The sequence below is a fragment of the Petaurus breviceps genome, unplaced genomic scaffold (genome assembly GCF_028583685.1).
Source record: "Petaurus breviceps papuanus isolate PSGF00001 unplaced genomic scaffold, PetGlider_PUasm1.0 208, whole genome shotgun sequence".
Classification (NCBI taxonomy): domain Eukaryota; kingdom Metazoa; phylum Chordata; class Mammalia; order Diprotodontia; family Petauridae; genus Petaurus; species Petaurus breviceps.
Window position 1 is genome coordinate 9,727,776 of NW_027185852.1, and position 15,997 is coordinate 9,743,772.

The 15,997-nt window shown below is 43.2% G+C and overlaps 1 protein-coding gene across 1 annotated transcript in view; it reads right to left on the reverse strand.

Moving 5' to 3' along the window:
- LOC138165259 (3',5'-cyclic-AMP phosphodiesterase 4B) overlaps positions 1-2,532 on the reverse strand; it is a 533,960-nt gene extending 531,428 nt beyond the window's left edge. The window contains exon 1 of the mRNA XM_069093395.1: positions 2,454-2,532. Within this exon, the coding sequence (XP_068949496.1) occupies positions 2,454-2,495 (42 nt within the window). The 5' untranslated portion in view covers positions 2,496-2,532. The remainder of the gene's footprint in view (positions 1-2,453) is intronic.
- Between the last annotated feature and the right edge of the window lie 13,465 nt (positions 2,533-15,997).

Here is a 15,997-nt window from a genome sequence, read left to right on the forward strand (position 1 = left end):
GATAGCTTGAGCTTGGAATGAGCAACACGGGTCAGATAGAAAGTATGATGGGGGACAAAATGATACTGAGAGATAGTTTGAGAGGTTTGTGTGTGTGCATGCTCAGGTGGGGATACTCAATAGGTCTATGGTTAGTTAGCTCCCAGTGTGGATCCCCAGAAGGCTGAAGCTGTCCCTAGGCCAAATCTGGACTAGGGGACATGGCGAGAATGGAGTATTGATGTGGTTAACAGAGGCAGGAGCCCCTGGCATAGAAGGTCAGCCAGAGAGACTGAATGAGATTTGAGTCTTGGTGCCTTTCCCACAGCTTTCCGAGTCAGTGATAAAATAGCCTTGTCTGATTTGTCCCCGGTCTCTCCCTCCTCATGTTTGTCCTGCCTTCTACATCATGGTCCCCTGGCTCAGCAAGTGGCCAGAGTCATTTTTCTTCAACATATAGCACATGGCAGAGGCAGTGCCATATGGAGTAAACGGCCCTGAAGCCGAAGTCAGAAGAGCGTCAATGAAACCCTAGTTCTACCACACACTGACTCTCTGGCCTTGGGAAGGCAGCATACTGCTGAGGTCTCAGTCTATTTTTTGTGTTTTTAAAATTAAAATTAAAATAAAAAATAAATAAAAATAACTGCCAAAATCTCTAGTCAATTCCTAAAACCACGGAGTATCAAGTGAGGAATTCATCTCCTGTTCAGTGGGTCACTTTATCAGTAACAGAGGTAAACATCAGAAGTCCAGGAGTCTCCTTTTTCTCTCACTCTAAACGCAAGATCAGCATTCAAAGCAAAGGACTGAAAAAGTCAAAACACATCTTTCAGTTCTTTTCTGTTTGCCCTCAGTAGGAAGGAGATCTTCAGGCACATCAGAAATCACCCAGTCCAACCCCCTCATTTTATAAATGAGGAAATTGAGGAGACGGTCCGAGCACAAGGCTACAGGGATCAAGGAACTGTAAATTTAGAATTGGAAGGGAGCTTGGAACCCATCTAGACCCACATAAGGAAACAAGCTCAGAGAGATGACAGGATGTATTCAGTGAGGCAGGAAGGTGCAGAGGTAAGACTTGGACCCAAATCATCTGACTGCAAATCTATTCCTCCTCTCCCCTGTACCACACAGAATCTAGCAGAGCAGGCTGAGAGAAAACTGCTGGGTCTGGTATCAGGTGACTTGGGGAAGAGGAAGGAAAGAAAAGAGGAAAGAGGAAGAAGAGAAGGAGGAGGAAGAGGAAGAGGAGGAGGAGGAGAAGGGAAGGAAGGAAGGACACAAGCATTTGTTAAGCACCCACACTGGCATAGGACCACCCAGCACAGCATGCCTGCACCAAAGAAGGTGTTGTGCTCTATCAGCAAAGCATAATTGCAGTAGCTCAAAAAACAACGTGAGATGCTCAAATTTAGAGACGTTCTCCATCCCAAATGTCCATGTGGACTCCTTGTGCCCAGTCTGTGAGGGAGCCTTCCAAGCTCGGACTGGTCTGATCAGCCACAGTCAGCCATGCTGCACCTTGACCCTAGCACAGTGAAGCCATTTTGATTATCTTTGAGCATGGAGGACAGCAACCATATAAGCAGCTATGTGTCAGGTATTTGATAAGCACTGTAAAAATATTATCCCATTGAGGTGAACACTAGACAGGAATTTAGAGAAGTTCTGGTCTGAGTGTGTTATAGGAATGTGAATGTAAGATCTTCCCTGTCCCCTGGCCAAGGGCACCTGGAGCCTGTGCTGGGAGGCTTGTGACTGGGCAGTGGGTCAAGAGGGCTGTGATATTCTCTGAGCCAGAAGAAGGCTGTATAAGGCTGATGGGTGACTTTGTTTGGGGCTCACTTTGAGAAATGTTGTGTGATTTGACCAGATGAGACTCTGCGCAGCCGTTGAGCACTCTGGCTTTGAAAAACCCAGATGATGATGCTTCCCTCTCTGGTAACAGACTAGGTATGGATGTAATGGTCAGACAGCTGGAAGCCTGTCTGCTGATCTGTTTCTCTGTCTGCTTGTAACTTCTGTCTGTATACTCTGAAGTTCGGTGTGCTGACTTTTTCCCCTGAACTAGGTAAATGATATGTTTGATTGATTAAAGCAAGATTGTTAACTCATCTTGAGTTGCTTTCCTTTAGAAAGGCAGATCTCAGAACCTGGGTTGGCAGCCACCCTGGCCCCCTAGGGTGCTTGCTGCTACTGAGTCCTGTCTCTGATGCTTATATATTATCTTTATTACCTTGGAAAAGTCATTTATTCACTTGGGGCCTCGGTTTACCCTTCTGTAAGAAATGAAGGGGTTGGACCAGATAACCCCTAAACTCCCTTTTGGTGCTAGACCTAGATTTCGTGAACAATAGCACTTTTCCTGAAAGTGAGAATGTATCCTTGGGTTTCTCTCTCCAATACCTTCTGTACCACATGAAGACAAGATAGAACTGGGAAAAACAAGCCCTCTGAATTGGAGGCCTTACCTCATCAGCAGTCACGGTCATAACACTCCTGCTCTTCTTCATTATAAATGGGTAACAGGCCCCTCCCACGATGCCTGATATTCAGTCCAGCTCTTCTGGTCACTCTCACCACCTACAGCAAAGAAGGGAAGTCCCAGTTCAGCTCAGCTCTGGGCTAGACACAAGCACACAGCTGACATTCCCAGCTCGCCTGACACATCAGCGGGGCTGTCAGCAGACGATGAGGGCAAAAGTTCAAGGCCTGCTCTGATTTCTGAAACCCCTGCCACGATGTCAAAAACTCCTCAGCCTCCATGGAAAGGAAGCTCTCCAAGGAGCGTGACTGCCATGGTGGCTTTAACCTGGTGCCCCGAACAGCGTAGGCAGTGAATGACACATCACACTGGATTAGACCGGACGAACCTCGGCACAAATGCGACATAAAATATGGCTCAAAAGACTGGAATAAGGACCAACTAATTGAAGAAAGGAGACAATTAGATTCACTGAGCTCACAGGCTCAGAGTGATTCATTGCATTAACATGTACCCTGATCTTATTTTGTGCAGTGGAGAGAAAGCTCACCTTTCAGGAAGACTGGGTTTTAATCCTGCCCCCAACACATATGGTCTGTGTGACCCTGATCAAGTCACTTAACCTTACTTATGCACCAATTCCTCCTCTACAAAATGGTAATAAAAATAGTAGCTGCCACCCAGGACTATTATGAGGATCCAGTGTGATAATATTTACAATCTATTTTATTCCATGTAATACTCGCTCACCATTTTCATAGTTACTATAAGCTCCACACATGTCCATACAACGTCAGGGGAAAGAGAAAGGGTCTCCAGGCAAACCCCCCACCCCACCCCTACTATAGAGAACTGATGAGAGAAAACAGAGGAGAAAGTATGGAGGTAAAGGGTGGGGGATGCACTTTGAGGTCCTCACCATCCGATATAAGCTCCTTGAGGGCAGGGACTGTGTAAGGCTTGTCTTTGTGTTGCTGGTGCTTAGCTCAGTGCCTGATGTATGTGTTGCTGTTCAATCATTTAGGAGTACCTGATGTTTCCTGACCCCATTTGCGGTCTTCTTGGCAGAGAGACTGGAATGATCTGCCATTTCCTCCTCCAGCTCATTTTATAGATGAGGAAACTGAGGCAAACAGGGGCCCAGGATCACACAGCTAGTAAATGTCTGAGTCTAGATTTGAACTCAGAAAGATGAGCTGTCTTCCTGACTCTAAGCCAATGCTCTATGCCCTATGGTGCCGCCTAGGTGCCCTGACATGTAGAAAGTTCGTAACAAATGCTTATTGATTGACTGATTTCCATTCTAATCCTATGATCCTATGAGTTGCTCCCTGAACCACTGGAGAGAGTGCTCACATCTGGGAGATGGCAGAGCCAACAGATTATCAAAGGATGACAAGATGTAGCTTGGGGGAACAAAACCACACTGCAAACTAATAGTCACTGAACATAAGAAATCTGAGTCCTTGGGAGTTCCCCAAGGTCTGTGGTTTTCCTTCTGAACATCAAGTCAATAGTGTGATCTTTCTTCATTTGGTTACAAGCAGCACCTGAAACACCTTCTTCCCTCAAAGTTTGCCTTTCTAACACAGAGGTATGAGCTTAACTGTAGAATGCTAAGTAGGGAAACGCTTCAGGCATCAGCCAAGAAACCAGGGCTTTCTGGCTCCAAACTGTCATTTTACAAAACCAAGTGGATGGCCCAGACAAAACTGACAAAGTCAAAGGGATTATACACAGAAGAGAAGAGAGGGCATTTGTCTACCTGGGAGATCTCTAGGAATGCAAGGAAAGGTGGGAAATTTTCCATTCCTTTATGGATGCAGCTAAAGTGTACAGGGGATAGAGAGCTAGACATGTGATCAAGACACACCTCAGTTTAAATTCAACTCTGGGAAAGTCACTTAACTTCTGCCTGCCTCAGTTTCCAAATCTGAAAAAATGGGTCTAATAATAACACCTTCCTCCCTGGGTTGTTGAAAGAATGAAGTAACACATTTGTAAAGCATTTTGCAAACTTTTTTTTTCTTTTTAGAGGGGCAACTGGGGTTAAGTGACTTGCCCAAAGTCACACGGCTAGATAAGTGTTAAGTGTCTGAGTCCAGATTTGAAATCAGGTCCTCCTGACTCCAGGGCTGGTGCTCTATTCACCATCTTTGAAAACTTTAAAGCATTATATGAATTCTATCTCCTATTATTATTGTCATTATTAATACTATTGTGCTTATTTACAAATCTTCCAGGAGGAATGGTCAACAAATCATCCTAATATTTGAAACTAAATGCGAAAGAGATACAATTTTCTCAGTAAATATTTAATAAAATACGGTATCCTTTCACAAGTTGAACAAGGTAGGTCAGAAATGCATTGTTCATTTGTTTTATAAAAGTGTATTGCTTTAAGTCAAAGGCAATAAACAAATACTAACCATGTTTTACTCCCACATCCACTCCCTTGCTTCCTCTTTACCAGGGAAGGGAAAATTCTGGTTTTTGGTAGAATCCATCCTTGAATGTAATTTCACCCAGGTGCAGGAGAAATACATTTGAGCAGTATCATCATTTAAGCTTATAGCTGTAGAGACTCAATGCTATGTCTCTCCTTTCCCTGCTCATTTGTAGAGGTGGGAGACCATGGGCATGGGACACTATAAAATGTAAGACTTTCCATACTGTCATTAGTTTTCTTGAACTTATTCCCCCATTAAAATTCTTTATTATAGAGGATATCTCTTCGGGACGGGGTAAGGGAGGAAAGATACAGTGGGAAATGTAAATTATATGAAAACAAAAGAATCGATTTAAATTGACTTTTAAAAATGAAATATCTGTCAAGTCCATAGAATAGAGCCATTATTACATGAAGGACTCCCTCTCTGTCTCTCCCTCCCTCCCTCCCTCCATCTCTGTCTCTGTCTCTGCCTCTCTCCCCCCATCCCTCCATCTCTGTTTCTCTGTCTTTTTCTGACTCTGTCTCCTCCCTTTCCCTCTCCCTCTCTCCTTCCCCCTCTCCCTCCCTCCCTCTCTCTCCCTCCCTTTCTCCCTCTCTCTCTTTCTCTCCCCCCCCCCCCCCTGTCTCTTTCTCTGCCTCTCTCTCTATCTCTGTATCTATCTCTCCTCTCCCTGAATCTGTGCCTTTTTATCAGTCTCTTCCATTATACATATCTCTTCAAAGTCACATCACCCAACAGGGATGGTGGACACTGCCCGATTCCTCCTTCCACACAGTTGCCTGGTTCATTTTCCTAAAGCGCAGAGCTGATCTTGTCATCTCCCTGCTGAATAACCCCAATAGTTCCTGATTACATCCAGGATCAAATACAAATGCCTATTTCATATTTGCAGCCTTTTGCAACCAGATCCCAATTTTGCTTTCCAGACTTATTAGGTTTTAAAATTTTTCTCACTGCAAAATCAGAGACATTAATAATCATGACCCGTTAAATGACATATAAAAAGATAAATGCTTCAGGCCTCTTACAAGGGCCTCAGCTCAGACCTGTAGCTCCTTCTTAGTGGGCCTCATATTGTCTCGTCCTCAGTTTTTCACTTTATTCTTTTTTTTTTTTTATTTAAGCAATTGGGGTTAACTAACTTGCTCAAGGTTACACGGCCAGTTATTTCTGGGTGTGGTACTGAGTGTCTGAGCCCGGGATTCGATCTCCAGGTCGTCCCAACACTGGAGCCGGTGCTCTTACTCGCTGAGCCACCTGGCCGCCCCTAAGCAATTGGGGTTAAGTAACTTGCTCAAAGTTACATGGCCAGGTGTTTCTGGGTGGGTGCTAAGTGTCTGAGCCCAGGATTCGATCTCCAGGTCAATCCTGACACTGGAGCTGGTGCTCTTACTTGCTGTGCTATATGGCCGCCCCATTTACTTTATTCTTTATGCACATCTCTGTTTTCTGAGGTCTAGAGACAGCCGGGCAGTGCCATGGGGCCTAGAACCTCTGTGCCTGGAGTCAGGAAGTTCAAATTCAGCCTCAGTCACTTACCATGGTCACTAGCTGTGTGAACCTGGGCAAGTCACTTAACTTCTGCATGCCTCAGTTTTCCCAACTATAAAATGGGAATGATAATAGTGCCCACCTCTGGGGGTCTTTGTGAGAACCAATGAGATAATATTTGTAAAGTGCTTAGCACAGTGTCTGGCATACAGCAGGTACTGTATAAATGCTAATTCCCTTCTCTTGCCTGAGCAGTTTCTCTCTGCTCCATTTTCATTGCCCCTTCTTCTTCATCACTGTCACCATTAACTGGCCATGAGACAGAACAGAAGTGTGATTGGACTTTGTCCTCATCTTTGTATATTGAGTAGAATATCATACTGCCTGCATTTAGTTTCTAAAAATAAAACAGATGAGAAGAACATTGACTATTTCTAAGAATAAATTAAAACTGAACTAATTCACCTTAGATCTGGTTTTCTTTAGAGAGAAGATATTCTGTTCCAAAAAAAGGAATCTCCTGAGGTTGAAGGATCCCATATATATATCACTGCCTATTTTACACATACAGGCCTCTATGAAATTAAAAATGAATTTTCTATTTTTTATGGCAAGTATCTCTGATATAAGACTCATTTCTCCAATATATAGAAAACTGAGTGAAATGTATGCGAACACAAGTGATTCTCTGATCGATAAATGGTCAAAGGATATGAACAGGCATATTTTAGATAAATCCATAGTCATATGAAAAAATGGCCTAATAGCTATTGATTAGAGAAATACAAATTTAAACAACTCTGAGATACCACTTTGCACCTGTCATATTGACTAACATGACAGAAAAGGAAAATGATGGATGTTGGAGGGGATGTGGGAAAACTGAGATACTAATGTACTGTTGATGGAGTTGTGAACTGGTCCAAACATTCTTTAGAGAAATTTGAAACTATGCCCAAAAGGTATCTGCATATCCTTTGATCTTGCAATACCACTGCTAGCTCTTCATCCCAAAGAAATTTAAAAAAGGAGGGGGGACCTATTTGTACAAGAATATTTAAAGCAGTTCTTTTTTTATGGTGGCTAAGAATTGTAAATTGAGATGTTCATCAATTGGGGAATGATTGAACAAGTTGTGGTACATGATAGTAATGAAATGCTATTGTGCTGTAAGAAATGATGAGTAGAATGATTTCAGAAAATCCTGGAAAGACTTAACATGAATTGATGCAAAGTGAAGTGATGAGAACCAGGAGGACATTGTACAAAGTAAAAGTGGTATTGTACGATGATCAATTATGAATGACTTAGCTCTTTCAGCAATCCAACAATCAAAAACAATTCCAAAAGACTCTCTCTCTCTCTCTCTCTCTCTCTCTCTCTCTATATATATATATATATATATATATATATATATATATATTATATATATAATATATATATACACATACACACACATGCATATATAAATGTATTTGTGTGTGTGTGTGTGTTGTGTGCATATGGTCATTGATTGTTGAGTTGTTTCCCCATTTAGAAGTTAACCTTCTTTGAGGTAAGGGACTGCTTTATTTTGTTTTTTTTTTTTGGCATTTCTTTGTATCATCAGTACTTAGCTCAATTTCTGGCACATGGTCAATGTTTAATAAATGATTGTTAACTGACTGACCCAAAGATGAGATCACAAATATTTTATAATTAGATGTTTGAATACATAAGCATGCCTACTGTGAAAAACATACTTACCATTTAAAATTCAAATAAAGATATTTACCAAAAGCTGGTCTAACCAAAAAAATGGGGTTTGCCTTTATTATCAATTCCCATTGTGACAAAAAGACTAGAAAATAGAGTTTGGTATTTACATTTTTGCATTTTTCAGACAGGAAAATGACATTATTATCAGTAACCGGCATTTACATAAAAGAAAGCACTTTACATTTGTTATCTCATTTGATATTTACAGCAGCCCTGTGAAATAGGCACTATTATTATCCCCACTTCATAGATGAGGAAACTGAGGCAAACAGGGTTAAGTGACTTGCCCAGGATAACACAGCTACTAAGTGTCAAGGCTGGATTTGAATTCACCATGAGCCTTCCTTACTTTGACCCAGGCACTCTATCCGCTGCTCCACTTAGCTGACATGTCCTGCAATGGTGTTTTTCTTTATAAGACATCCCCACAGTCATAAGCAAATATCAGATACTGGAGGGCAGCAATTACTTGTTGTTGTTACTGTATCTCACCCTTTACTTCACCTAAACTCTCCAGCCCTGCCCAAAATAATGTCTAGCACATAGTTGCCTACTATGTTGCCTACCTGATAAATGCTAATTGAAATGAATCAGATTAGGCTTTTGGTGCAATGGTCTTGTATGCCTGCACCTCTCTGCCAAAAGGAGTGAATATGTTTCAGTGTTTGTTCTCTGGACTGGTCAGCCACCATGAGTCATGCTTCCTGTGCCTTCCTTTGTCTTCCTTCCTTCCTATTTCCTTCTTTTTTCTCTTTCTTTTCTTGTCTTCCTTTCTTTTATTTTCTCATTCTTTTCCTCCTTTGTTCATTTTGGTTTCTTCCCTTCTTTCTCTTTTCTCTTCTTTTCTTTGTTCCTCCCTTCCTTCTTTCATTCCTTCTATTTCCTCCCTTCTTCCATTTCTTCCTTTCTTCTTCTCTCCCTTTCCTACCTTCCTTCCTTTCCTTCCTTCTTTCTTTCCTGTCCCTCTTTCCTCCAGTAATCCATTAGTCCAAATGACTCACGCATTTTGAAGCCTCTATTGTTCACAAGTACATATTCTAACAATATCCCTTCCTTCAAGTGTTATGTATTTAAGAACCTATTTATATCAGTATTGGGGAATTTGGAGTGGGAGTGGAGAGGAATTCTTTTCTGACGTGAGAAAAATAATTCTGAACAAATTCCTACAAAACTGGAAGGACTGCTGATTTGGTCCCACTCAGCACTCCCTCCACTGATGGCCCTTCTCTCCACTATCAGCATGTATTCCCAAGTCAATAGGAGCCGTGATGTTCATCTCCTGATAACGGAGCCTCTAGTGACCAGTATCTGAACTCAATAGAGCTGGTCCTTAGATGGAAGTGTGCTGTCTGTCCCCAGTCCCATTCTCAAAGTCCCTCCAGATCACTGAGCTTGTATGCTACTAGCAAAGCTTCCGAGGACTCACAATTCTAACGCTGACACAAAGGGGCACAGAAGGTGGGCTTAAAGAGATCAGGAATAAAGCATGCTGAGTCAGTCAGCACTCCCCAGTGCCTGGCACACAGAAGATGCCTAATAAATGGTTATTGGCTGAGTTACTGCCCGATCCACTTCGCTTCTCTTGCCCTCAAAGGTCTGTTTCCATTCTCTGCATGCGACTAGTATGTCCATATTTATGCAGGGGTCATCTTCTCCATTAGAATACCAGATTTGAGAGGCATCTCCAAATCTTGGCACAGTGCTGGGGACATAATACCCACTTAACAAACAAGGAATCTTGACTGAATCTGTCCGATTAGTAATGGCAGCTGTTCTTCCTTGAGCATAAACTCCAATCGGTGAGGGACTGAGGCTGAAGCTGAATGGCCAGCATGGGGCACTCAGCCCGCCACACCAGTTCAAGTCCTCCATAGGATTCTCTGGGGCCCTGGGTCATGTCAGCCTTTGGAGGCTCAGTCCTCATCTATAAATGTATGGAAATATCCTTTACAATCAATGCACTTTATCGTCGGTTCCCCAAGCATCTAAAGGACTTCTCATACACTAAGCGGCATGCTGAGTGCTAGGGACACAATGCTAGGCAAAACAAAAACAGACTCTGCCCCAGGAGCTCAGCCTCTACTAGGGAACCCGCATGCTAAGAACCATGGACATGCATGACATGTGTGCTGTAAGTGGGAGCTGAGCTCAGAGGGAAAGGACCACAGAGTGGGGCAGTGAACAGGCTGGGGAGTCTTCCCAAAGGGGAGACTTGAGCTAAGTCTTGGTGGAACCCCAGGAACCCAGGTGGTGGAGAAGAGGAGAGGGAGATTTCTAGGTAGGGGAGGCCATCAGTAAAAGGAGATGAAAAGCAGAGGCCCACGCCGCTAGATGGTAGGGCGTAGGGTGTAGGCATGAGGCTCAGAAGGCTGAAAAGGGCCAGATTGGGAAGGATTGGAAAAGCAGAGACTCTTATGTGCTGCTACAGGGAAGAGGGAGCTAATAAAGTGTGCTGAGGGGGCGGGTGGGGCCAAAGAACCTGTTCAGACCTGGGCTTTGGGAAGATCACTTTGGCAGCTGAGTGGATAATGGGCTGGAGTGGGGAGAGACTTGGGACAGGCTACCATCTTCTCTTTCACCTTCTAGCTAATACATACATGCATACATGCATGTATGTATGTGTATGTATGTATTCCTCAATGAATTAATTGGTTTATTTGCCTATTTATTTGTTTATGCTTACTTGTTTATTTAACTTTTTGTTATCTCCCCCATTGGTGACAGTGTTGTATAGTGGATAGAGATGTGGCAGGGCAGACCAGTGGCTGACCCAGTCCCTTGACTTTTTCCATCCCTTTGTTCATGGCATGAGGAGACCAGACGATTCATGGGCTACACAGAGTGGCCTTTCCCAGCACAGGGTTGGGATCCCAATCCACCAGCCCATTGTTACAGAATCTTCTCTCTGTAACTGGGGGAATAACCAGTTCCATAACTATACTTTCCAGAGTGGAATTGCAGGGACTTGGCCTTTCCACCTCCTGCCTCAGACCACGAGCTGAAGGAAGCATCCAAGAGTAAAAAGAAGAGGCCAAACTGCGCAGCCTAGGCTGGAATGCTCCACAATCCATCCAAGCTACTCTTCAGGTTTACTTGGATGTCACCAATCTCCATTCTCACACCTCGCCCTCTAGGCAGCTTGGAGTCTTTCTGGGCTTTCCTGGCTCTAGGTCACTGGGTACCTTTTGTGCTCCCTGACCTCTCACAGACTTGGAGCCAGAAGGTACCTCAAAGAACATCTAGTCCAATTGAAGTCCAGAAAAGGGAAATGATTTGCCTAAGGTCCCACAAGAATGGTACCTTCCCAGCACATAACATGCACTATGTTTAATAGAACAGTCAAACAGTTGTTAACCATTGACTGTGTGCCTGCGACTATACTAAGATCTGGGGCATCTGAGAGGCAAAACATTCTAACAAGGCAGAGATAAGGCCCAGCTCTGTGGTTTCATGGGAACAGGGACTCCTGGGTGTGGCAATTATACTAATACGAGCTGGTACCCTCTCTGTGATCCCATGCACCACAATGCCTGTCAGAGGAAGGACACCAAGGAAAGAAATCGGTGAATAAATACAAGACATTCAGCATAGAACTATAGAAGGATGGTAACCTTGGAGGGTGTGGAGCTGGGGCAGTGGGGGGGGGGCAGGAAAAGACCTCCTATGGCAGAAAAGTGGCATCTGAGCTAAATCCTGCAGGAAGTAAGGAAGTGGAGGCTGCAGATGTCAGGTATGGGGACCAGTCCATGTCAGCACATGCCAATGTCCAGGGCACATTATTTGGAGGAATGTGACTGGGCAATCCTAAAACTCTCCACAAAAAGTCATTCTCAGACCATCTCCACTGGACAGGAGCTTCTCCAAGACCAGGAACGGTTCTCTCCTTTTTTTTTTATTTTGGTAACACCCACAGTGCCTAGCAAAGTGATGTGTATGTGGGAAGCACCGATAAAAATATTTATACAAGTTCATTGAATGATTTTGTATGCTTATTTCTCAAGAAAATATTGGGTATATGTGAGAATCAGGCAAAATATAGCCTACCAGCATAAGCCCTAACACTGTATTTGCCTCCCAACATACACATACACCCATGCACATTCAGACACACATATGCATCTATGCACAAGACAAAAGCAGTTATACTTGCACAGACACACATAATCACACTATGTACATGTGCATGGGTGGCAGTTATATGCATGTACTCAAATATGTATACCTATATAGAGAATGCATATATGTATTTACATTGTGCGAAGTATAAAACAACATAAATAAATAAGAAATTGGTAAATATGGGGGCTACAATTGCAATGGTACACCCCATGATTATGTACCACACAGTAGTTATATGCAGTATATGTGTATATGTATGTTGCATGTCCACACAATACAGAGGCAAACACATAAATATACTCACTATATACACACATGTACATGGTCCCATATCCCCATAAATTATATCCTTAGACACATTGTTTATCCAACACAGGTAATACTGTCTTTTTACTTCTTGCTGCCTCCAGGAAAGTCTTTATTTACTTATTTTTGGTCTTTAATACTCATTTTTATAAGATTTTTAGTTCTAAATCCCCCCTTCTCCAAGACAGCATGTAATCTGATAGAGGTTATACATGTGTGATCATATTAAACATATTTCCATATTAATCATGTTCTGAAAGAAGAATCAGAACAAAAGAGAAAAAAATTAAAAAGGGGGGGATATTATGCTTCAATGGACATTCAGACTTCATAGTTCTTCCAGGAAAGCCTTTAAGAGAGAAAAAGAGGAAGAAAGAAAGAGAGGAGGAAATAAAAGAGATAAAGGAGGAAAGAATGAGAGATAGTGATATAGAAAGAGAGAAAGAAAGGGAAGGAAGGAAGGAGGGAAGGAGGGAAGGAGGGAAGGAGGGAAGGAAGGAAGGAAGGAAGGAAGGAAGGAAGGAAGGAAGGAAGGAAGGAAACCACTGCCAAAGAGCTGCTCCACCTAACACAGCCAGCAGAGAAAACCAATGAAGCAAAAATATTCTGCTCAGGAAAACCTTATTCCCCATCTGCCAGTTTAAAATTGTGGCTGGCGGGTACGACATGTGTAAGACAGAATGGGCTGTGGGGTGATGGATGCAGTAGCAGGGCTCCTGGGCAGGCAGAAATGATGAGACCCAGGTTCCCAGGCAACAGCAATGGCTATGGGGGAGGATAGAGAATTCACGAAACTGTGAACCTCCGGTAGGTGCCTAATCTATTCCACCCTGGGCTAAGGTTGCTCCTGCTTCGTAGGACACAAAAGGAAGTCCAGCTGTTGTTTCCGCCCACAAGGACCTTACACCCCACAGGGAGAGAAGAGACTGACATGCATGAAAAAAAAATGAGGGGAGCCCCCAGGTAAGTCCTGGGGAGGGCCGGTGGTGGAGGGGATGAAGTAGCTTCTTTTTTTGGGGGGGGTTAAGTAACTTCTTAATGGAGAAGAGATAAGATTTAGGTGTGTTGGATCATAAATTTAGATCAGAAAAAGGACTTTCAGGGCCATAGGATCATAGATTTGTGAATCCCAGACGTCAACAGGCTAAAGCTATGGAGAATCAGATTTTACTTGGCGATATATTTTAAAAATTGTAACACTTATTGCTTTTCCTTTTGGGCTACTTCATGAAACGGTGAGTTCTCCATCTGTTGATTTTCAGGTGTTTCAGTTCATGTCTGACTCATCCTGACCCCATTTGGGGTTTTCTTCACAAAGATACCAAAGCAGTTCGCCATTTCCTTCTCTAGATGATTTTATAGATGAGGAAACTGAGGCAAACAGGGTCACGCAGCTAGGAAGTGTCTGAGGTCCAATTTGAACTCAGGAAGATGAGTTCCTGACTCCAGGCCCAGCACTCTACCCACTGTACCTCTTAGTGGCCCTGTCTCCATCACTGGGGATCTTCAAATGGAGATCGGATATCCATTTCTCATTTCTTGGGCATATCACAAAGGGGACTCCTGTCCAAGGTTGGGTTAGACCATTTAAATATGAAAATCTGTATATCTCGTTCTAGGAAATGACTGACTGGTTTATGGAAAGCATGAAAACTCTCGGCTGGTAAGCCATCAGAAGACATTTTGGGTGATGATGGCCAACAGATCAGTCAGGCAATACATCATTAAGCATCAACTAAGAACCTATACTGTATTCCAGGCTAGAGGCTGGGGGTAGGATTCCAAAGAATGAAATAATACCTACCTGCACTCTGTTTGCATTCAAATAAAAGAAATGCAAAGTATATAATATACATATAATATCATAAATATATACAGAATAAATATAAAGTGAATATATATTATAATACCACATTGTTGGGAGGAAGTTCACTAGCATTTAGGGAGATCAGATGCAATATGAAGATGGAGAGGTTGTGGTTGGTGACCTATGGAATTGATAGGTGGGGGTCCTGTTGGGTATGGGCAGAGCACATCTTTTGTTTTCTTTTCATTTGTTTTTTTTTGGGAGGGGGGAGGGCAGGGCATTTGGGGTTAAGTGACTTGCCCAAGGTCACTCGGCTAGTAAGTGTTCAGTGTCTGAGGCTAGATTTGAACTCAGGTCCTCCTGACTCCAGGGCTGGTGCTCGATTCACTGTGCCACCTAGCTGCCCCTCAGAGTACATCTTAATTAATTTTAAGTGAATGAAATGACAGTGACCTAAATGGATTTCTAATTAGTCTTCCTAGTTGTTTATCTTTAAGTATAAGTAGGCAGTAGGGGATCATGTAAAAAATGCTGGAGTTAGAGTCCAAGAATATTATTACCTGAGTCCAAAGTCACCCTGTCCTTGGGGAAGTCACAACCTCTCTTGGCCTCAGTCTCCTCATTTGTAAAATAATGGGTTTGAACTAGGTGGCATTATTGATGGAATCTCTGAACTGAAAAAGACCTAAGCATCAACCTCAACAGGAGTGCCCTCTACAAAATGCCCAGTGAATGGGTAGGCTTCGCTGGAAGACCTTACGGTAGGAGGACCCTACTGTGCCCTCTGGGGACAGCTCTCACCCACAGGAACATTTCCATGAGATTTGGCAGATCTTTGCCTCTTGGCAGCTTCTGGTTTTGTCCTCAGTGTCACACAGAACACGTCTGACCCCTCCCCTCCTTCACACGACAACCCTTGAAACATAGAACACAGACAGCATGTTCTGCATGTTTTGGAATCTGTTTTGTTCCGAGATAGGCATTCCCATTCCCCTCAAATGAGCCTCTTAGGACATTGTCTCTAGCCCTGCTGCCATCCCGGCCACCCTCTTCAGGACTCATTACCACATTAAAGAGGAAAAGAAAATCATTCTTTAAAAAATTCCAACGCTAAAGGGTAACTTAAAAAAAAGTAAAACAGCAAAGATCATACTGCCAACCATGAAGATTATTCCTGGATTAAATCAAGTCTTATATCTCAAGAAACCTCAGCCTGAGCTTCCGTTCTCTGGTGACTCCTGTGCCAGGATCAGCATTTCAGAGACGGCCTCAGCACACCTCACTTCTCTACCTCCCCAGCTCACTCTCTGGACTCTCTTCCTCTCTGGTTTGCCCCAGTTTCCAACGGCCCTTTGGGCATTGTCTTCCCCCATTAGAATGTAAGCTCCTGGAGAACAGGGACTGTCTTGCCTCTATCTGTGTCCCCTAACACGGCATATGTTGTTGTTGAGTTGTGTCTGACTCGTCATGATCCAATTTGTGGTTTTCTTGGCATAGATACTGGGGTGGTTTGCCATTTCCTTTTCCAGCTCATTTTATAGATGAGGAAACTGAGGCAAATAGGGTTAAGTGACCTGCCCAGGGTCACACAGCTAG